General features: G+C 40.4%; 1 protein-coding gene across 2 annotated transcripts in view; it reads left to right on the forward strand.

The window, feature by feature from the left end:
* Nucleotides 1-24,287, forward strand: part of LOC138164863 (prostaglandin E2 receptor EP3 subtype-like) — an 87,529-nt gene that overhangs the window by 37,609 nt on the left and 25,633 nt on the right. Inside the window, exon 2 of one of the 2 annotated variants that reach the window (XM_069092784.1) lies at nt 3,446-3,634. In XM_069092784.1, the coding sequence (XP_068948885.1) occupies nt 3,446-3,634 (189 nt within the window). Of the gene's footprint in view, nt 1-3,445; nt 8,814-24,287 lie in introns of those variants that run through there. The other variant, XM_069092785.1, reaches the window with a different exon arrangement.

Here is a 24,287-nt window from a genome sequence, read left to right on the forward strand (position 1 = left end):
GTTCTGAAACCAGTCCCTTCATCATTTCTTATAGCACAACAGCTTTTCATCACATTCACATATCACAACTTGTCCAGCCACTGGATGGACACCCTGTCAATTTCCAGCTCTTTGACTCCACAAAAAGAACTGCTATAAATATATCCTCTAAAAAAAAGAAGAAGAAAGGAAAAAAATAAATGTTTTGGGGGCGGCTAGTTGGCTCAGTGAATAGAGCACACTGGCCCTGGAGTCAGGACACAACACAAAAACTAGCCCTGTGACCTTTTGCAAGTCACTTAACCCCAATTGCCCAAAAATATATATATATCTCCTACATAAGTCCTTTTCTTCCATCTTTAATCTCTTTGGGGCATAGCCTTACTAGTAGCAGTATTTCTGGGTCAAAGGGTATCAATTTAATGACTCTTTGGGTATAGTTCTAAATTTCTTTTTAGAATGGCTGGACCACTTGGAATTAATGTACTTAACATTGATCTTAATGGTATAGGTATGATCATGATATTCCCCTCCTGAAATATTTCAATGACTCTATTCCTTAGTGAATAAATACCAAGCTCATTAGACTGACTTTTAAGACCTCCCTCCATCTTTTTATCATACAATTCTCTATCACGGAGTCTTAGCCCAAGTGCATTGACCTTGTCCCTTGAACATGTTCTGGAGCCTTGGCTCACACTGGTCCCTAGGCTTCTCGGGACATTCTCCTCTCTTTTCTGGATGATACCATCAAGATCCAGCTCAAATACCATTTCTTCTCTTACTCTCTTTTGATTTCTCCAGCTGTAAATGATTTCTCCCTCATTGGATCTCATAGCAGTTTATAATCCTATCACACACATTTTGGGAGGGAAGAGTGGTTCTGGACCTGTAACTGCATCAGGGTGAGGTACGGAAAACCCTTCCACTTATAGAGCTCACCCTCTTGCTTGTTCTTGCTGTAGTTTAGGTGATTTGACCAAGATAATTCAGCTAGTATGTGTTAGAAACAAGCCGTGAACTCAGATTGCCCTGCCTTCCCCTTATCAAAAATTGCAAGTGTTTAATAAATACTAGCTGACTGAAGCTATCCACTAGCCCAAGCAGTCCCCCAGAGGCTCCCAGAGCATTTATTGTATTATCATTTACCTAGGATTTAACTTATTCCATACCCAATCTCTATTCTCCATTGCAAGCTCCTTGAGGGCAGGGATTCATTTATAAATCTGAAAGAAATCTTGTTATCTTAATTAACCTGCTTCCTGCCTTAATGGAGTAAGTGAAGGCTGGAAGAGTGGTCATGTGCCCCACCCAGGACAACATCCTCTGCTTCTGTGCTTCTCAAAAGTGGCTCCATGAACTGTGTGGAAGTCATCACACAGACCTGCTGAAGCCTCAGCGCTTCTGAAGTCTGACCTGATTCCTCACAGAAAAGAACAAGACTGAGCATGAGCAGAGAAAAATCAGAGAGCCCCTGCAGTCTATTCAAATGACTCCTTTGTCTCTCTCCCCTTTATTGATTAGACCCATGATTTCATTAGTTCAAGGAACATCTGGTGAGGAAAGTCCTTCTTCTATAACTTCCATTCCTCCACCTGCCTTGGTACACTGAGAGGTCACATCATTTGCCTGAGGTCACATAGGCAATATGTAACATAGGTGGAACTTGAACCCTGATCTTCAGGACTTGGAAGCAGAGATGAGATCTCTGTTCATGCACCTGATCCTTATCTACCACCCAACTCCCCTCTTGCCCTTAAGCACAGAAATTCTCACTTCCAGAGCCAACAAACTTCAAAGACAATCCACTGCTGTAGGGAAAATGGGAGTCAGCCCATTAGAAGCTAGGACATTGTCTCTGAACCAGAGCCTCAGCTTTGAAGTGAGTCAGCCCTCCTCCTCTGGACTTCCTCCCCCAGGCTTGCCTCCCTTAGGGTAGCTCCAATATGCTGCCTCACTGTCCTAGTAAAACCGTGGGAGCTGTGGAAGGTCACCATCTTTTGGTTACCCTAAGGCACAGCTCTCCTGGGATTAATGTTGCATTGACTGGAGTATTTTCTTGAACTAAGATGACAGGTGACTCCAGTTAATTATGAGATGGGCTCTTTTCAGCCTTCTTAAACCCTACACTCTAAGAAGCCTGAGAACTAGGTTTTAGATTTAGTTAATGCCAAGTAGTAGAAATTTGGGGAAATATTTTCCATCCATTTTTGACAATTTGACCATGTGCCACTTAACCTTGTTGGGGCTCCATTTTTTCATATGTAAAATGAGGGATTAGACTGAGTGGCCTCTGAGATCCTTTCCATTTCTAAATCTATGATTCACAAAGAAATGGAATAGTCTTTTTTCCCTCAAGGAACTATAACTAAGTCTGAATTCTGCATATTTTTATTGGGCTAGAACTAATGACTGTATTTTACATAATTTCAACTTCAAATGATGCTAATTAGAAAAGGATGCTCTTGAAGAAGACTTCTCAGATTCATAAATTCCTTTCATGGCAGATTTGAATATCAATTCCAATCTAACAAACATTTATTAAGTGCCTACTATTTGCAATATGATGAGCAAATTTAAAAGAAAAAAAAAAAAACAATCCCTGCCTGGAGATTCCATTCCATTAGAAGAGACAATGCTGTACCTGTGGGGGAGGGGGAGGGAGAGGGAGTGTCAAATTATCAGGGCTAAGATGCATGGGGTGATTTTGACCCCATCCGTACAAAGGGAGATACAAAATAGAAAGCAGGTAATTTTTTTGGAAGGGACACATTTGCAGATGGAGTGATCAAGGAAGGCTTTGTGTAGGAGGTGTTACTTCAATCAATTAATCATTTCTATTAAATTAATTTAATTATAATGTGTAATGTAATAATTTAATTATAATTATATTGTATAATATAATGATATTTAATGATATTTTATTATTATAATTATTGACGATAATTTAATATTTTATTATTAAAATATAACTAATTTAATAATTTAAATTATAATATACTAATATACAATTATAATATGTAATATAATTTAAATTAATTTAAACATTTATAAAACACCTACTATGTTCCAGGCACTGTGCTGAAGGCGGGTATACAAAAAGCGGCAAAAGACAGTCCTTGCCCTCAAAAGCTTCTAATCTAATGGGGGGGGGGGACCGACCGGGGGAACATACAAACAAGAATATACAAAGCAAGCTCTATGCAGGACAAATTAGAAATACTTGATACCCTTTGAAAGAAACAAAGGATTCTGGTAAGTGGAGGTGAAGTTGGGGCAGTCTTCGAAGACACAGAGTTGGGAGAGGAAACAATGTTTTTGTCTCCCTCTTTCCCTCCCAGTGGATGGCCCTGGCTCTCTGACAGGTTTGCCCTGATTCCCGTGACTGTCCCAGTAGCGTGAAGGTGAGTCAGGGCATACGGGGAGCGAACACTCATTAAGCTGCTCCTTTGTCTCCCTTTCTTAGATCATGATGTTGAAGATGATCTTCAACCAGACCTCGGTGGAGCACTGCAAGGTACCGAAACCGCTGACCCAGAGGCCCAGGGAATGCGACTTCTTTCTGACCGCCGTGCGCCTGGCTTCGCTGAACCAGATCTTGGACCCCTGGGTTTACCTGCTGTTAAGAAAAATCCTCCTGCGCAAGTTCTGCCAGGTAGCAAATGCCGTCTCCAGCTGCTCTCACGATGGACAGAAAGGGCAGCCCGTCTCGTTAGCCAACGAGATCGTGCAGCCGGGAGCGTGAGAGAACATTGGAGCGGCTCGCATGCTTTGACAACGAGTAGTCTTAAACCTTGCTGTGAATTCCGGCATCTGCCGCATGCCTCTGTTTATGTATCCAAGCGACATCAGGCTAAATGGCCTCAAAAGACCAATAACCCCCATGAGTGCCAAAAAAAAAAAAAAATTGAAATATAAAAAAAAAGGAAATCTATCTGCAACCGTCTAGTATTGCCTTGTGTCTCTTCAGTTTGTAGCCTACAATGTGATTTTTCATGTGGCCAATGTATCTTGCTCGCTGTCGAGAAGAATGTGGGCTGCCCAGTGGAATAGCCTGCCTCTGTCTGCTTCAGTCCAATTCGAGGCTTGGTTTAACACTATTTCCTACACGAGAGTCCTTTTGAATGTTATTCTCCCATGTTACTTTTGACTTGCCCTATATATCTGTTATAGGTGATTAGCTGTGTAAATATTTTCTCATGACAGAATAGAAACTCCTTGGGCACAGGAGTATTTTCAGTTTGGTCTTTATATCTCCAGAACTTCACATAGTCCGTGGCATACAGTAGGTGCTTAATAAATGCTTGTTTCATAAATGAATGAAACAAATATTTATTAAGCTCCTGTTATGTGACATGAACATAGTAGGTACTTAATAAATGCTTGTTGGGTAATTGATGAATGAATGAAATCAGCAGTTTTGTAGTAGGTGCTTAATGAATTCATGAAATAAGCATTTATGCAAAGCCTATTGTATGACTGGCACTATGCTGGATACTGGAGATCCAGAGCCAAAAGTGAGAACAGTCCTTGCTCTGCAAGAGCTGGGCAGGGATGCAGGAGAATGGTTTCCCTTTAAGTAATTTTTAAAAGAAGTTTTTGAAGACATTGGTCTCCCTCTCCCCCTTTCTCTCTCCTTGTGTCTGTTAGTGGATCTATCCGTCTGCCTGTTTCTCTCTTTAACCTTGCAGAAACCAAGAACACAAGGGCCTTTATATTTTTCCCTTTCACTCTTATATGGCTGGGCTTGAAGACGAAACACAGACAAATCATACATTTCACAAAGTGCATTAAATATTGGAGTTCTTTGCCATCATGTTCAATATCTCCGCACTGAATCTTAATCTCACACTGTTTAATGGTTGTCTTGGTAACTGCATTTACCCAGCATCCAAATAAGAATCATTGACATGACTTTTGGAAAGGGTAGAGTTGGTGCTTCTGTAAAATGGGCATATGCCTGCTCAAGATGCTGGAGTCTGATGGATTGAGTTAGCATGTTTTTTTTTTCCCCCTAAGAATGCTACACAAGCATTGAATCCCATACCTTCAGGTCTTAGCCCTTTGCCTTTGGTGGGGAGAAGTGGGTGAAAAATCTGCTGAAGACACTAACTAGCTTGCTTCCTCTGAGCCTCAGCTTCCTCATCTGTCAAATGGGGGTAATAGCACCTATCTCACAGGGTTGTTGTGAGGCTCTGATGAAATGATTCGTGTAAAGGGCTTTGTAAACCATTAAATTCTTCACACTCCATCTTTTCTAATTATCTATATTTTTAAATAATACTCTGACAATGAGACACTAGCATTGCTAGAGATTTGGAGTTAGGGCTATCTCTTTTGTGGATCCAGGTTTAAGCTACGCACTTTAAAATGACAGGGTGCATATGTTTGCTTTTTTCTTTAATAACTGATCATTAAAATGTTGTTTCTTGAGCTAACTTCTAGCCACATGTAATGTGCATTGTATTACACCACAGCAGCCAATTCTTGACCCATCTGTATGAGTCTGAATTCAAGCCTACGATGTGTCAAGCACTTGGTAGGCATTGCAACTACAAAACCAAAAATGAAACAGTCCCTTCACGGAGCTTACAACCTACTGGAGTAGGACTTCTTTGTCTTTTTAAAAGACATCATTAGAAAGTCCCTTCAGAGCAGTTTGGAAAGTCCTATCCAATCCAACAGACATTTATTAAGGGGCTTGTGCCAGGTGGTGGGGATAGAAAGACAGCACCAAAGCAGTCCTAGCCTGCAAGAAGGTTGGTTACACGTAGAAATAAACTTTGAACTGTTCTTTCCTGTGTCAAGTATGCAAACCCATTCTGAATTTTCTTTTTTGTGTGATTCTCTTTCTGTCAGTCTTTTTTCTCTGTCCATGTCTCAGTGTCTCTTTCTGTCTCTTTCTCTCTGCATCTCTCTCGTACTTTGGCTTTTTCTCTCTGTGTCTCTTTCTCTCTCTCTCCCTCCCTCTTTCTCTATCTCTGTTTCATTCTCTCTTTGTCTGCTTCATTCTCTCTCTTTCTCTGTTTGATTCTGATCACTCTTGATCTTTCTGGATTAAAAAAAAAGTTTTCTTTTGTATTCTTTATAGCCATTATATGTTCTATCTGATTTTGAGTGGGGAATTAATTTAAGGAACTTTAACTGTGTATAATTATTATCCAAGCATCAGCTGGATCAGGAATAATCCAATTAAGCAAATGAGAGGATCTGAAGGAAAACATAGATCTGCTGAGTATGCTAATAGAATGTAGGATGTTCCTTCCTCTAGGCTGGAATTTGCTCCTGGAAAAGATTTAAATAAGCTATTCGAAACACAGGAAGCCCCTTAGACCAAGCTGTATGTGGGTCTGTGTGCAAAGATGTGTGTGTTTATGCATGTGTATACATGTGCATGAATATATATGTATATGTGTGTGTGATGGGTTACATGGGGGCCTGGGTGTTGGGAAGACTTTGGTCCCAGTCCTTCCTTTGCCACTCAGTAGCTGTGTGACCTTGGGTTGGTCCTTCCATCTCTCACTGTCTGTCTCAGATAACTTTTTAAGACTTAAAGTCACAAGTTGTTGATCCATATTGGCTTATATGCATGAGAAGTAAAAGGTGTCTCAGAGATCAAGTCTTTTTCCCTGGGGAAAAAAAAAGGAAATTTCTATACCAAGAGTTTCCCACATCGATAAAATCACGGATGTGAACCCCAAATATGTGTGTATTTAGGTATGTAATTGAGTATATATCTAGAGGAAGTGTGGTATTGTGGGTAATTTGATGGACTTAGAGGCAGAAAAACATAAACTTCAATTTGGCCTCTAACCCTCACTGCCTGTTGGATGCTAGTGCAGTCACTTCACATTCCACACTGGGGAAATCACAGATCCTTTGATGCTTCCCATGTCCAAATATGTGTTTATGTGGAAAATTGTGTGAGTCTTTGTAAGACAAAAGCCTGCACCCACTGGGTGGGCATCCATGATGCGATAGGGATATTGCTTTCCATGATGAAGCTTGAAGCTGATCAAGTGAATAAACACTGTTTGTTTCATTCCTTGAAAAAAGTATTTCTCCTTCCAAAATACAGTGCTTTCCTGGGGAACACTAACATTCTTTACTGTAATTTTTATAAACACTGTCAAGGGCCAATGGATGATTTTTCTGGAGGCTGCAATGGGGGAACTTTCATCAAATAAACTAAAACTTGTTCTGAATTCCCAAACAGTTTCATCTGGGTAAATGCTTGGTGGGAGTTGGCAGTGGGATAGAGCATGAGTCAGCCTGGATCGTTGCTTAAGATCAGCTTCTCCAATATTTCTGTTTGCTATACAGTTTCAGGGCATAGTGTAGTGGTAGTTTTATTCTTTTTTAATATTTTTTATATCCCCTTCATTTCCAAATATCTGTCTCACTCTTTTCCCAGTGAGCTATCTCTTGTGACAAAGAACAGGAAATTAAGCAGAAAAAGTAAGCAGGTCCAACATTGTATGTAATATTCTGCACCCATAGTCCGGTCTTTGCAAAGAAGGGAGGGAGGTGCATTTTCTCATGTCTTCTTCGGAGCCATCCATAGTCATTGCAATTACACAAGAGTTAAATTTCAGGTTTTGTTGTTTTTATCATTGTGGTTGATGTTATTATTGTTGTAACTGCTATTTATGTTTCTGTTGTCATTGGGCTACTGTTTCACCATTTTGCTTAATGACTACTCTATGTATCAGTTCATACAGGTCACAAAGACAATGGTAAATGAAGGCTTTGAAGAGAGGCTTAAAAGCAAAAAAAAATGTGTAAATGGGATATCCGTATTCTTCCAGTGACAACAGGTCAAAACATTGAAAACAGGAACTTTGGAGCTGTTCTTAAATAGGCTAAGCTGTGCAAAAACCACGCCAGTGAATTGATGTCTATTCTCAAATTACCTCGTTACGAGTTCCTGTCCAACCCCATATTTCCATGCCAAATGTAAATCCGAAGTTCACTTTTTGTTTGTCGATAGAGAAGCCAAGTACACAAACACTTATTATGTATCTGCTATGTGTGAATTGAGGGGTGCTGTTTCAGGCACTAGGGACACAGAGACAAAACTGAAACTACTTTTGTCCTCCAGCACCTTACATTTCATCAGAACATCTTTTCTCCATGAGAGAAAAACTGTCTGCATAAAATCCAATGATTTTGAATAAGTGAGATGAATTGGATCCCTGTCTTGGGATTTAATATAGGAAGGCTAGAGATGGTTGTGATGGAGTCAGGTACAAATTACATAAGAACCGGTGCTGTGACTTCAGAGTGCCTCGCACATTGTAGGTGCTCAATAAATGTTTACTGAGCTGAATTGGGTTGAGTTCACCCACGACATAGTCCCAAGGCTCTTTATCAGTAAGTCCCACACGGTGGCCAAATTGATATTCCTAAAGCACAGGTCAGACCATGTATGTCCCTCCTCTTTAAAAAGAAATCTTCAATGGCTCCCTATTGCCTATCAAACTAATATAAATCCCTTCCTCCAAGCCACTTTTCCACATCCCCCACATTCCAGCCAACTGACCTATTTACTGTTCCTTGACTGTGACAATTCATCTCCATTCTCCCTCCTTCTGCATGGGCTGTCCCCATGCTTGGAATGCATGCCACTTCCTGAATCCCTAGCTCTTTTTAAGGCTCAGCTCAAGCCTCACTATCTCTCCCAGGCCTAGCCTGGGCTCCAAATGACTTACTTTGCTTCTATTTTGATTTCTCTTTGTGTACATTGGTTCCCCCGAATAGAATGTAAGCTCCTCGAGGGCAGAAATTGTTTTACTTTTAGTCTCTGAATCTTTAACATCTAGCCTAAGGTTAGACACATGGTAGGAGCTTAGTGTTTGTTGAATGATGCCCCAGTGGTGAAGGTAATGTAGCTACACTCACATACTCTCTACTGCCAACAAGCAGGCATCTCCCATACAGCAAGTGTGGCTCAATACGTATACCAAACTCTAACCACTGCTCTGATGGATGGCATGACCCTACACGCCCACAAAAAGTATTAGCTGGGGTCAACTGGAGCAGGTACAAAAATCCCAAGGTTTCAAATTTTCCCTATTAATATTGCTTTAACTGACACAATGGAGGCCACATAGTGGATAGAAAGTGGATCTTGGAGGTGGGAAAAACTGAGTTCAGATCTCACCCACACCACTTCCTAGTTCATGACCCTGGATAAGTCACTTGACCTCTGTGCCCCAAACAAAGCCCTACACATTCTTCTAAGTCAGAGATGCAGTTTTTGGTTTCCCATCTTCTATTGGGGGAGGACATTCTCTTCCTGGGAGTTCCTTCTCACAAAGAAATCACAGACACTTTGTATGTTCACAGTGATTTCTCCATAATTCCCACAACAGCCCAAGACCAAAACACAGGAAGATGATGAGAACGTAAACTTTTTAGCTGCTCCAGATGAAAATTCTCATTTGCAGTGAAAAGTATTACTATGCTCATATGCTGGTGACCAAGCAGAGAAAACAGAATAAAAAGAGATTGAATTGGTCAGTCTTGGGCAGTCATTTAATGGTAGAGTCTTTAGGCAAGTCAGATCAATCCACAAGCATCTATCAAATGCCTTCTACGGGCCATATCCAGACCAGGTCTGCCCTCAAGGTACTTAGATCCTAATGGAAGAGTCAGTCAATTAATCAGCTTGTTCTTTTTAAGCAGCCACTGTGTGCCAGACATTGTGCTAAGGGGTACTCTCAAGGAGCTCATGGTCCAATGGGGAATGACTTTTCCATGGATAGATACAAAATACACATGCCATTATAGAGGAGGGGGTCACTAATCCCAGGGCTGAGTTCAAATCCTGCCTCTGATCCTTACTAGCTGTGGGATCTTGGGCAAGTTCCCTTACCTCCCTGGGTCTCGAGTTCCTCATCTGTCAAAGGAGAGGTTAAACTCATCATCTCCCAAGTCCTGTCTACCTCCTGCTTATTTAAAACACACTCTGTATTTACATACTTCCCAAACTTGCCAAAAAGAACCTCTGGGACAACACCCTGGAGTCCAGGACTGGGATCAAGTGCCCTCTCTGACACAAGCTGTGTAGACTTGGGCAAGGTGATTAAGTCTCTGAGCCTCAGGCAGCTTGAGCAAGTCATGATCTGTATTTGCATCAGAAGAAGGAATGCTGGAGTCTGACCAGTCATAGATCCTGGGTCTCTAAGAATCCATGTCTTGATTAGAATAGAAATTAGAGAAGTCACTTTCCTCTAGGTGGTAGAGTGGATGTAGCCTTGGACCTGGAGTCAGGGACACCTGAGTTCAAATATATCCTCAGACTAGTTGTGTGACCCTGGCTAAGTCACTTCACTTAGTCTACCTCAATTTCTTCATCTATAAAATGGGGATAAGAGTAGTACCAAGCAGTTCCCAGGGTTGTTGTGAAGATAAAATGAGATATTTGTAAAGACCTTTACAAACCTTAATATTCTCTGTACAAGCTAGTTTTTATCTTAAAATCTGTCTCAATGCCTTTGCACAAACTGCCCCTCCCCCACCCCTGCCTAGAATGCCCTCCCTCCTCACTCCCTCAGTATCCCCAACTTCAAAGCTCTACAGTTGCTGTCCCCACTGCTGATGCACCCACCCCACCCTAGAATGACTTTGTATAGATCAGGTGACACCAAAGTCCTAGTTCTGTTTTATTACATTTTAAAACTGTACCAAGACCTTGGGGACTCCCGGTATTTGTGTATTTAATAAATACATTTTCTATGCTTATATTTTCAAGTGTAGGCACCTTGAGGGCAGGAATTATTTTAGTGTCATATCCCTAGCACTTGGCACAGTGCCCAGTCCCTAGCAAGGGTTTGGTAAATGCTTATGGACTTGCATGAGCGCTGCAGGTTTGGTTTTCCATCCCCTGTGGCTGTCTAAATGGAAAGTGTCATCTGCCAACCCAAGTTGGGGCCCTGACTCTGGGTTCTCTTTGTGTGTTCACACATATCTCAAGTTTGGCTAACAGGAAATCATACCTTCCTTTGGAACTGGTCTGCAGAGACATCTAGGGTCCGAAACCAATCGAAAAAGGGTTTCTTTCCAAAGGGACCAGTGGGCACTGAAGCTAAGGAAATTTTTTGTTGTCTTTTTTTTCTCTTTAGCTACATTCAGACTGAGTGCCTCCCCATTCACCAAATATCTGCTTCTCTCTGAGTGATGAGTAATTTAGATTTAATGACCCAGAGGGAGAAGTTCGAAAATACAGCTAAACTCATGAATGAAGTCACCAAGAACTGACGGAGAGCCCTTTGTCAGCCACAGGCAAAATAAGGCAGAGACTTGAAACAAATAAGTAGGAATTGCAAACCAAAAAACTTCTGTCCCCTGGGGTTATCTTTCGAGTTATTCAGAAATGATATTTTGGAAGCTTTCGATTATTTCCAGAAAATACCATTTGATCAGTGGAAGCAAGAGCCCTGGGTTGGCATCCTGGCTTTCCCACTAACTCCTCTCTGAGCCTCAGTTTGCTCATCTGCTGTCGGAAAGGATTAGAATGGGTAACAAGAAAGTCTGTTTTAGCTGTCACTTTAAATGGTTCCTCCACTCTCTGCCTTGTTTTAAAAATGCTACTTACCCTTCCTCATCACGTTAGCCTGCACTCAGATCGTCCTGGAATGCTTTCATTTCATTGGAATGGAAAGTCATGGATGTGATAATGATGAGTCCCCAGAGTCCAATGTAATTCTTCACATAATAATATTTTCATTTAGAAAACCATCAATTATATAGACAGTTTCTCTTGATGTGTCACAAAGTGACAAATTTTCCCTAATGATAGTTTCAATGTCATATATATGTAAACAAAGAATATATGGATGAGAGAACATATGCGAATCTAAAATTTAATTGATTCCTTCATCTATTTGCAATGCAAATTAAGAAGGTTTTAGTTACTCAATTAATTGATCACAAAGGTCCTCACACTCCTTCCCAGAGTATCTTCTGCAAGTGGAACCATTTGAATTTGCTTTGCAAATGATCTGGAAGCCATGCTTCCAGCTGCCTCAGGAGTGGCCAGTGTTTCTAAAAGTGATTCAATATAGGTCAAGTTATATTGTTTGGTGTCAAATGTGGTTTTTGAAAGGTTTGTTTTTGCTTGTAAAAAACATCTAATTTTCTCTTTTAAAAAGCCACAATTCAAAGATGACTACGGATTCCAAGGAAGCAGGAACATATGCAGCAACAGCAAAACATTTCACTAAAAATCAGGTTAGTGGTCCATTAGTGTTAGTTAGTGGAGAGAAACTGAATGGACTTCACATCTGAATTATATGAGTCAGTGTCAATCAAACCTTCAGGATTTTTGTCATTGTTGTTGAGTGTTTCATTTGTGTCCAACTCTTTGCACCCCCATTTGGGGTTTTCTTTCTTTGGGCCAAAAATAGTGGAGTGGTTTTGTTATTTCCTTCTTCAGTTCATTTTTACAGATGAGAAACTGAGACAAATGTGGTTAAGTGACATGCCCAGTGTCACCCAGCTAGCAAGTGTCTGAGGCCAGATTTGAACTCAGGAAAGTTAGTCTTCCTGACTCCAGGATAGGCTTTCTATCCACTGAACTGCCCAGCTACTCCCCACCTTTGGGGTACCTATATCAGTATCTCTCCCTGCATTTGGTCCCATTCTACAGGTCTGCCATGTAAGTCATTGAGAAGACTTTTTTTCACCATATGTACATTCTTTCATCTATGTTGCCTGTTAAATTTCTTTGGTGAAATTTATGAAATGGGGGGAATACATGTGAGTTACCCCCATTATCCAATTCCATTGTGTGTGTAAAGGATGACAGACTTCAGTCCATTCAGTTAAGAATGCATGTGGGGATCTGGCTTGCTCGGGACTCTTTCTTTGCAAATTCCATGAGTATTTATTTCTTGCCCATATCAGAAGGACAAGTGTCTCTCTTTGTGCTGTTTTAAAAGGTTTAACATTGCAACCTCCCCAAACACCTCATAGATTATACTGTCTTCCATGAGGAATAAGATGGCCCTGGTTCATTGCATGATGTCTTCTTGTTCCTGATACTAAGGGAGAAGCAGAAGGACTTTTTCTTGATCAAGAAGATGTGTGGAGGAGGGAGATGAGAGGTGGCCTCTGACTTGGGTTCAAGTCTATCTTCTGACACATCCTGGGCAGAGGATTTAGGCACATTACTTACTTCCCAGGGTCTGTCACTTCTCTGAGATGATGAGTCTCAGGGTATGTGCTGATCTTCCTGCAGTACCAAACTCCTCACTGGCAGCTTCATCCTATACAGGGATGGAGTCATGTCTAGTTTTTTAAAAAGTCCTTGGTAAAGAGGGAGATTCCCTGAGAGAAGAGACTAGGTAATATGTGATATGTCATTACTATGACTGGCAGAAGAGAAAGGAACAGGGAGAGTGTCCCCCAAAATATGAGCGTACCCCAAAAATATCCTGGCTAGCAGTGCAGGGCATCAGATCAAAGGGCTGGGAGTCCTCAAAGTAAGGAAGGCCTGGACACTGACCTTGTTGGCCCAGGCAGCTCTTTAAGACCCAGGTCACAAGGCAGCCCTGACCTGCATCTGCCAGGAAGGTTCCATGCTGGGAGTTCCCAATGCCGATAAGATGCCAACTGTACAGAAGGAAAGGAAAAGAAAGAAAAAGAGAAGAGAGGGAGGACAGAAAGGTCCCTTAAGAAGTGGGCAGGCTTTGTTGCTGTTGTTAAAACTGTGGTTCCCATCCTATACAGAATCCATAATGTTACTAGCTTGGATACTCGTCAGGCTTGAATTGCATGAGGACTTTGTTATTGACATACTTTGGCCATTTAATTAAAGTGATACCAATCAATCAGTCAATGGCATTTGTGAAGTACCCACTATGTGTAAAGCTCTTCAATGTCTCAAGTTCAGTGTAGACTTTATCTGGAATTTGAATCATAAGAGACCTAAGAGGTCTTTCCCTCTCTTTGCATTTTCAATAGCAATACACAATGTAGACATGAATTATAAGATTGTAGCTCTGAACTGATGTAAAGAACAAAAAGGAATAAACAGACAGCTACTTCTTAAAAAGATAACACTAATTAACTTTCTGGAGGGAGGAGAGTGGTGGACTAATAATTATCTTTCTCTGTGGTCCCTTCCAGTCCCCATTCTCCTTTACCACTATCCTGCTTTTATACATTTTACAAATAAAGGACCTAGGACTTGTTCAAGGGCACCCAAGCAGCAAGCATCAGAGAGCATTTGAACTTAGATAGGCAGCCGTCAGGGTCTGTTCTCTTTCCAGTGGATCACTTGCATTATTGCTTTTAGAGTTCCTCAGATAATCAATGCTGTAATGATATTCTGGCAAATTCATTTCAATTTACCAAACATATTAAATACCTGATGAATGACAGACTCTGCTTAATGCTAGGGGCAGAGGTGGGGCAAAAGCAAAATTAAAAAAAAAAGCTCCTGCCCTCAAGGAGCTTACCTAGCACTTCAATGCAAACTGACAAATCCTGGAAAACCTCAGCAAACTGTCATAAGGTCCAGAGACAGGTATAGATGCAATGGACACCATACAATTCTGTTTAATGGACTTCTTTAAGATTTCAGGGCACACATAAACAGAAGCCATGGAGGACAGGAACGTGCTTATCCACAAAGATATGAGTAGTTAACATTCTCATTTGTAGGACAAAATGTGGAATGATCTGCCTTAGGTCTCACAGTTCTTGCAATGACTCTTAGCTTGAGTCATTTGAACAGTGCATTCCATGTTGTACGTTCAATTGGAAGCAAAAAAGGGGGACAACCATTTTAATCTTTTGGACTAGAGACTTTTGTGCAGTCAAGTTGAATATTTCTTAAAATAAACAAAGGGACTGTTTGTCTTAATTTGCTTACAAGTAAACGTAAGCAGCATTTACAGGGTCTTTCCTCTAAGATGTGACTGAAAATGCCAGCACTTTAACAATAAAAGGAATTAAAAGATCTTTGTAAAAATATAGTCTTATTCTCATTCATGTAATTCAGTGGAAATGGATGTTGTTGTGCCCTCTGGTAGCATTGTCCTTTGATCAGAGTATTTAGGTTTATTTTCAATTGTATTTCCAAGTTTGATTTTAGTTAAGTAAACTTGGCTTTCTATATTGTGGAAACCAAGCACAAGATAAAAGCGCTTTTTTGTTTGAATGACATTAGAGACATATCCAGTCTGTGTATTTATAAATGTGTGTTGTATTTGTCAACAAAAATAAAGTTCACCATTCAAAAGAGCCCCTGGTCTTTATTTCTCCTATGCTGGCTCCTCTCAGCACCATGCCTTGGTTTTAAGGGTTTTACTCTAGTGAGACCCTAAATAGAGCATAGTGTCATAAGAGAGCTGGGTGGGTGGAAAGGAAAACCTTGGAATTCATCTATTCCAGGTAGTCTTAACTTTTCCTTGTGTCCAGGACTCCTTTCTCCTGGACTCTGTTCAATCAGCCTATTGACCACTACTTAGAATGTTTTTAAATGCATAAAATAAAGTAAATAGGATTACCAAGGGAATCAATTATAACGGAATGAAGTTATCAAAATACTAAAAAAAAAAATGAACCTGAAGTTAAAAACCCCTTATTTCTAGTCCAATACACTCATTTTACAGATGGAGAAACAAGTTCAGAGAGTTCATTTGACTTGTCTAAGGTGGTATGGATATTTAATATGTTCTTAAAGCATAGCTCTGACTGTTTCTTCTTCTGTAGCTCCCTATTACCTCTAGGATCAAATGCAAATTCTAAGAGATGTTAGGAAAGAAAAATTTATAAGACTTATAGACTAATGAGAACAAGGAATATTAAACAAAACACTGAAGTTTAACATTTTGTGGCTCCTTATTACTTCTAGGATCAAGTATAAACTCAGGTCAGGCATTTAAAGCCCTTTACAACCTGCCTTTGCAATCTTATTACACATCTATTATTCTCCTTCACTCATTCGTCAGTCTAGCCACCATTCCATCTTTTATCTCCAGGGTTTTCCATCCATGGAATGCTCCCCTCCTCATCTCTGTTCCTTAGAATCCCCACTTTTCCTTACAACTCATTTCAAATGCTGCCTCCTCCAGAAGATTTTTTTTTATTTCTAGTGTTTCCCCCCTCAGATTTCCTTGCATTTCATATGTCTCTATGCTAATATATGATTACATATACTACGCATGTACGTATGCACAAATATAAGACATAAACTTGGTTTTGCATCAGTTCATAGAGGTTTGATTATGCTTTTCTGCAACCACCCTCCTGTTCTTTTCCATAGCACAATAATGTTCCAGCACAGTCATATGCCATGACATCGCCACTCCCCAACTGATAAATATCCCCTTGATACCCAGTTCATATTTGGCTTTTGCTTTGTTTGAGATCATGATTGTCATTCCTTCCCTCTTCACTTCTGCTGAACCATAATAGACTTTGCTGTAGCCCTTTCTTTCAAAGCTGTGTATCTTTCTGTTTCCTCCCACCCCCCAGTGTGTCTCTTGTACACAACATATTGTCGGATTCTGGTTTCTAATCTGTTCTATCTGCTTCCATTTTATGGCTAAGCTCATCCCATTCACAGTTATGATCACTAACTTTGCATTTCCCTCCTTCCTATTTTCCTCTGTTTATCCTTTTCTTTTTTTTTATTCTGTTCCTCTTAAAAAATCTGTTGCTTCCAATCACTGCTTCCCCAATCACCCTTTCTCTTATCATCACCAACCCTTTAGTTTTTATCCTCTTCCCTTCCTATCTCTCTATTGGATAAGATAGATTTCTATACCCAACTGAGTGTATTTAAAAATTCTTCCTCCTTTAACTAATTCCAGTGAGAAACATTGCTGACACTCCCATCCATTTGCCCTTCCACTATAAAATTTTACCTTACATTCTTCCTTTATGTGACAAAATTTGCCCCATTCTGCCTCTCCTTTACCTTTTCTCCCAGTGCATTCCCCTTCTACACCCCTAAATTTTTGGGGAGATCATCCCAACATAATCAACCCATACCCATGTACTCTGTCTATGTAGGCTTCTTTTAACTTCTCTAACAATGATAAAGTTCTTAAGAGTTAAAAGTATCATCTTGCTGTGTAGAGATATAAATAGTTTAACCTTATTGAATCCCCTATGTTTTTTCTTTCCTGTTTACCTTTTTTATGCTTCTCTTGAGTCTTATGTTTGAAAATCAGAATTTTCTATTCAGCTCTGGTCTTTTCATCATAATGCTTTGAAGTTCTCTATTTCACGAAATATCCATTTTCCCACTGCTTTTCAAGGTCAGTTATTTTTTTTGTAGTACTCCTAGCTCCTTTATCTTCTGTAATATCATATTCCAAGCCCTCTGCTCCTTTAATGTGAAAGCATCTAAATCAGGTGAGATCCTGACTGTGGCTCTGTGATATTTGAATGTTTTGTTTCTAGCTGGTTGCAATATTTTATTCTTGACCTGGGAGCTCTGGAATTTGACTATAGTGTTTCTGGGAATTTTCATATTTCATATTGGGATCTCTTTAGGAGGTAGTTAGTGTATTCTTTTACTTTCTATTTTACTCTTAGGATCTAAGATATTGGGACAATTTCCTTTATAGTTTCTCAAAATATAATGCCTAGGCTCTTTTCTATCATTATTTTCAGGTCACCATTTAACTTAAAGGGACTCTAGTTTCAATGGTATGGGGACTATTGGCATCTTTTCATGATTCAATAGATGGTCTTTGAGAGTTAACGTGGCTAATAAAGAAACTAACTGGTCTACTGGTGAGCATCTCAGACTTAGCTAGGCTCAGTTCATTCCCATTACATACCTGAGGTCTTTCTAACTTCCCAGGATCTGTTAGAGGTTGCACATGGTGGATATGACCTTTGAGAATTCAGGATCACATGCACACCACAAGGAGAATACCAGTAGGATTGTAGCATAGTTGTGTTATCATCATCATTCTCCTTACCTTATTATTTTGAATTAGATCTGGGCTTGAGGGCTGAGGGACGTTAGACTTGTCCTAATGTCTTTCATACTTTCCCTTTGTCCTAATCAAAGTTTCTTGGAATATTAATGAAAAGCTTCAAGTTGACCTGGCTTTCCAGCAGTGATTAGAGAGTTATAGTCTTCTTTAGACCAGAACTGCTGTTCTGGATTTTTTCCTCCAGAGCTCAGAGTCTGCTTAAACCATTAAAATCAGGGTTGAGGGCTACAGGAACTTCCAAACCAAGTATCTGTCATCATAAGCACAGGGAATGGAATTCATGTAGCCTTTTGGTCAGGGGCATACCGTCCCAGCATATCACAAGATGGAAGCCATCAGAACAGCATAATGGTTTAAAGCAATAAAATATTCTGCTATGTCATTATAACAATGAATGGAGATTATGCTAGGTCTGACCTGCTTCTGTAAGTACATAAGATCTATTCAAAGGTGACGAGGGTAGAATATCCTAGAAAGTATCATCTTTCCACTGAAGACTCCATCCAATCCCTCAGGTTATATTTCTGCCATAGGGATCAGTTGGTTAGAGGGCCCTTTACTGCTAGTAACCCATCTGTAAGAATCTATTGTAATTCTTCTATGTGAAACCTCCCTGAAGTAGGATTTAAAATCATTATTTACAAAATCAATGCTTTTTGTTATTTACTAGAGAAGTAATTTACTGAATGGGTTCTTTATTTAATGGAGTTTGCTTATACTCAAATAACACTATCATTGTCTCTCTGTTCACCCTAAAGGCAATCCCTGCCCACCAAAGAAAGAGATGAAAGAGGAAAAAAATAACTCTGTGCTGGGGCCAAGTCCCTAGAGCCGTGTGTAGCTACTGGAATAGAAATGAACATTTTAGTGTTGAGTGAGGTCAGGAAGATAAATTGCACTTGTCTCCTGCTTTCATTGATTAGAAACTTGAATTCTTTGCAAAGCTTTCAAAATTTGATGAGAAATAGAATAAAAACATTATTCATTGGCTTGTTGTGGTGACTAAAATTAATTTTTAAAAAATGCTATTGATAGTTGATATTAGTCTCTGACTCTATGACAGGAAGTTCTGAAAAATGTACTGGCTAGCTAATGTCTAGGAGAATCATACAATTAGAGATCTAGTGCTGGAAGGAACTGCAATGGTCATATAAGGCATTCTTTTTACAGATAAGGAAACCGAGGCCCATAACTGACTTACCCAAGGTCTATATAAATACAGCACTTTAAAGTTCTCTACATATGGTATTCATTTCTTCTTTACAACAACCCTATAAGGTAGGTGCTGGTATTCTTTGCATTCTACAAGTTGAGGAAACTGAGGCTCAGCAAAATTAAATGACTTGCCCAGGATTTCGTCACTACTTAGTGTCTGAGGCAGTACTTGAACTCAGGATTTCATTACTCCAAATTCAGCACTATGATTCAATGGTGTCATTTAGGTAGTTTGTGGCAAAGTCCATCATTTTAAAAACTCCCCATTTAGGGACCAGTAGGATGACAGAGTAGAGAGGGACAGATCTGGAGTCAGTAATAGCTCAAGTCTGAGACACAGCTGTGTGTTCATGAACAAGCCTCTTCACTTGTCAGGGCTGTAGGAGAGTCTCTAAGACTACCAGTTACAGATGAGCTATCAAGAGGCATTGGTAGGAGTTTTCCACACCGGGAATTCCATACACTGATGAAATCATAGGTCAGTACAAAAAAAGAAAAAGAAAAAGAAAGAAGTCAAAGACCACCAGTATTGGGAACATTTAAAATGTCCGTTATCTTTCTGCCCCCCCCCCCACCCCCCCCCCCCCATCCATCTAATCATTTCACTCTTCCTGCAGTGGGAAATCCTTCCACCAACCCAGATGGGTAATTCATCTGTAACTTAGAGTTTTGGAGAGTTCCCTAGGGTCGTTAAATGGTGAAATATCTTGCTCAGGGTCGCTCTGCCTGAGTGTGTTGGATATGAGACTCAAGAATCTTTATCCCCTCTACAATGTGACCTCTTACTTTAAGTTAGACTCAGATAAAACCTAGTGTGTGGCTAGAACTTCTATGTGGACCAGTTAGTGGATTAAAATAACATGTTTTCCCATCTTTCACCATAAAAAGCCAACTCAAATGTGTTTATCACACTAAGCTCTTTGACAGCGCTTTGCATACCCTAGTAAATCACAGTATTCAGCATCAGGATAATTTCAAGACACCCACGTACAGGCTATTTATAGTTACATTAAAAAAGGAAAGACAATGAATAAATGATGAGATGAATGGGGCAGCTATGTTGACCCTATGCCAACACCACAAGATGAAAAGTGAAAAATACAACCCACTATAGACCTTTCTCAGTGGGAGAGATACAAGAGTTGGACATCTGAGTGCTCCATTGCTATAGTTACCATGATAGGAGAAAGCAAGGAAGATCTCTCTGTGGAAAATCTGTGGGAAGACATGGGCAAGAGTTATATAGGTAGGGAAAGGATGGATGGCTCATAGGGAGCATTTGAAGCCAAGAAATCTTGGATCGTTTTGGAATATTGGCAAGGGAGGCAGACACATCAGGAATTCAATTCAATTGAACTAAATCAGCATGTATTAAGTCCCTGCTGTGTGCCCACACTATGCCAGGTACCCTCTCTCCCTCCACTTAAGGAGGTCATATTTTCCCAGGTGGGACGTAACATGGACGTGGAGAAGAGCTCATGTCTTTTCAATCATCTTTATGATTGTATCTTTGGTTTTGGGAGAAGTGCTATCTGTGACCATGCTTCAGAGACTCTCCCTTTCTCGAGATTTCATGAAATTGGATACCTGAGTGTCATCAGAATTGGCTTACCCTTCACTAGGAACCTGTTTGAGTTTCTGGTTGTGTTCTCGTCTGAAGCAGCGTTCTCACTAAGTGTCACTCCTCCCAAATAACATTGGGAACTGGCCTGGTGGAGCCAAAGATGATGGTTCCGTTGTTGGCACTGAAAATAATCATTCTGATTTCTGTGGCATAGGAAACTCCCAGAGGAGGCAAATCCCTCTATGAATACAGATTGGCACGTTCATGACAAATTGTCATCTTAGAGAGTAACCTGTAACATAGAGAGATTGAGTGACTTGCATTGTATCACCCAGTCAGCTTGCATCAGAAGTGGGCCTCAAACCTAAATCTTCTTATATCTAAGGTCAGTTTTCTATCCACTAAGCCTAGGCGATGTCATGGAGAGAGTTCTGGACCTGGAATCAGAAAGACCTGAGTTCAAATCCTGCCTGAGTAGCTGTATGATCCCGGGTGATGGAGTTCTCAGCCTCAGCTTCCTCATCTGTAAAATGGGTATAATAATTGCACCTACCTCCCAGTGTTGGTGTGATGATGAGATAATATTTGTAAATTAAATTTGCAAACTTCACAGCACTTATAAATGCTAGTTATTAATACTGCTATGCCGTGTTACCCCCAGATATATAGTGATGCTATTAATAATGTATTTGCCCTTTTAAAGTTGCCAAAGCAGTCTATATCTACTTTATCTATTTTGATCCTTGCAATAAACCTGTGAGATAGTTGCTATTATTATCCCCAGGCACCAATAATTCTGAGGAAGCTGAGGTTGAGAGAAGTTTAAGGACATGCAGCTGGTGAGGTCTTCCGAACTCCAAATTTAGAGCTCCAACCACCCTGACAGCACATTTGATGTGGTGGATGAACAGAAGCAGAAGGATCATTTTGTCCCCCAGGGTACACAATGTAAGACATGGCCTCAAACTGACTTAAGTTGATGATATGGACCAAGCAAAGGAAGAAGTTAAGGTTGATTCAGTAGTGCAGAGGGGTGAGGAGTCCCCATGTGGAGCACAGGCAGGTGACGTTCTTCGCTGATGAGGCAGGCACTTGGCATGGTGGGGAGCACAGTGAAATTTCTGAGCCCCCTACATTTTGATGTGCTCTGGCAAGCATCCCAGGTGGTCCACCCTTGTTACAGCTCAGTGGAAGAAGACAGATCAGCCAAGAAGCCTGTTGTTTTGCTTTCCAGATTTATCTACAAATCTTCATGGGATGCCCTGCCTCAGGTGGACCTCACCACAAGCCACCGCAGGCTCGTTTTCCCCTTCAATGCTTTTTTTGTTACTTTGTGAGGCAATTTTGCTTAGTGACTTTTGCCACCTCCCCCCATAATGTCCTAGAAATGGGACTGCATTTCTCACTGTTTTTTGCCTATGACAACCCCTCCCAAACTTGCATCTTCTCCTGTCTCCTCCTCCTTCCTCGCTGTTGCCTCCTGATTTCCATGCTTTCCCTCATGACACAACTCAAGCCCTATCTCTGTGGGAGCTCTTCCCTGAACCCAGGGCCTTGCCTTCCATTCATTCTGTATGTATCTTGGATGTACGGAATTGTTTCCTCACTAAACTGAAATCCTTGAGAATATGGACTCGTTTTGCCTTTGTGTTGCTAATTCATAGCACAGTGTCCTGATACATAGCAGGTGCTTAATAAATGCTTGTAATATGATTGTGTTTTGACATGGTATAACTCTTGGAGAAGTGGATAAAATGCTGCAGGAAGGCTTGGATTTGAAACCTGCTTCTGATGCATGAGGAAGCCACTTTTCATGAAAGGAAACAGTTTCCCCATCTGTAAAATGGGGATGATAGTATCATTCTTAAATGGGGATAATTAGAGCACTTCATGGGATCATTGAGAGTCTCAGGAGATAATGTAGATAAACTACTTTATAAACCTTAAAATGCAGTTCAGATATTAGTTATTAATCCAGTGGGCCTGTGGTTTCATTGATGTGATAGAAATCCATAATCCATTCATGACTACCTGCTCTCTGGGGATTCCATGCACGTCCTCCCATACATTCACCATGCAGTCTACCCTCTTATACTCTCAACACCATGAAGATACAGGTGGGGTGCCCACTAGGTCTTCCCTGCTTTCCCTGTGTGTCTCAGCCCCCTTTTTCCTTGATCATGTTTCTTTGACGACATCCTTTATCAGGCTTCAATTGTGTAATTCCTTGTTTGGAATGTTCTAGAGTCTATTAGAGTTTGCCATGTTCTTCTCCATTGACTTCTGTGGGCTCTCAACTTCAGTCCTTCATGTTTCAGGGCCAGCAGTCATACATTATAGGGAGAACAAAAGATGAACCTTCATTTGGGGAGAAGTGTGGGTTACTAAAAGAATTTTGCAATTTTTCAAATACCATTCAACTCACTCTCTTCCATGTCATTTCTGGGCCCAGATCCTTGTTCATTTGCAGTGTCTGTTCAAGATTTCTATCATGATGGATGTGGTCTATGAGCTGTTTATCTTAGTGTAAGCGACAGGCATTCTTCTCCTGCTTGGTTTTTGAGTGATTAGGGAATTTCTACAATGTCCTAGTACTTGATATAGCCACACACAGTGTCATCATACATATGAAAAGAGTCCCTTGACATCTGTAGCAGAGATTCTTAACCTGCAGTCAATGAATAGATTTCAGGGGGCTGTAGATTTGGAGAAGACAAGTATGCCATTTTGAGTTTGCTCATCTCTAATTGAAATTAACATTCCCTCCAGCTTTTCATTAAAACACACTGAGAAGGAATCAGACTACCAAAGAAGTCCAGGGCTCCCAAAAAGGTTACAGTGGTCTTGGTCTTTAGGGGACCCCTGTCAAGAAGACCTGAATTTACCTCTAGCCTCAGAAACATAGTGTGTGGCTCCAGGCAAAGTCACTTAACCTCTATTTGCCTTTGCTTCCTCATTTGTATAATGGGGAGAATAATAGCACCTACATCCCAGGGTTATGGTGATGATCAAATGAGACACTATTTCCGAGCACAGGGTCTGAAACACAGTAGGTGCTTTACAAGTCAGTCTTTTGTATTACTATCATCACTCTTCCATTTGGATTCTGTCTTGGATCTTCCCATAATAGCAGTGACGTCTGGTGAACTAATGTGTCTTTAGTTCATAACTTACTTGATAATGATCAGAGAATCATTGAACCGGGTTATTTCTGTTGTTATAGCTTTCAATGAATTTTACATAATTGCCATATCTGCATGTGAGACATCTTGATGAAATGTTTTATAAAGATGAAGGTGACAAAAATCAACAAACATGAACATTTCCTCTGACAAAGGAGAACAGAAAGAGGGGATTGCATATGGCACCATGAGTTTCTATTACTTACAACTTTTTTTAAGTATATGTTATTAAACAACGCAGTAAGACCAACAGTACCCTCTTTGGGTATCCTTCTGAACTTCCTTCTCATCTCTAATTATTGATGTTTTTAAAAATGCTTTCTTCATCTTTCTTCTCCTTCTTGTTCTTCCTTCTCCTCCTCCTCCTCCTCCTCCTCCTCC

Source organism: Petaurus breviceps, unplaced genomic scaffold (assembly GCF_028583685.1).
Source record: "Petaurus breviceps papuanus isolate PSGF00001 unplaced genomic scaffold, PetGlider_PUasm1.0 207, whole genome shotgun sequence".
Taxonomy (NCBI): domain Eukaryota; kingdom Metazoa; phylum Chordata; class Mammalia; order Diprotodontia; family Petauridae; genus Petaurus; species Petaurus breviceps.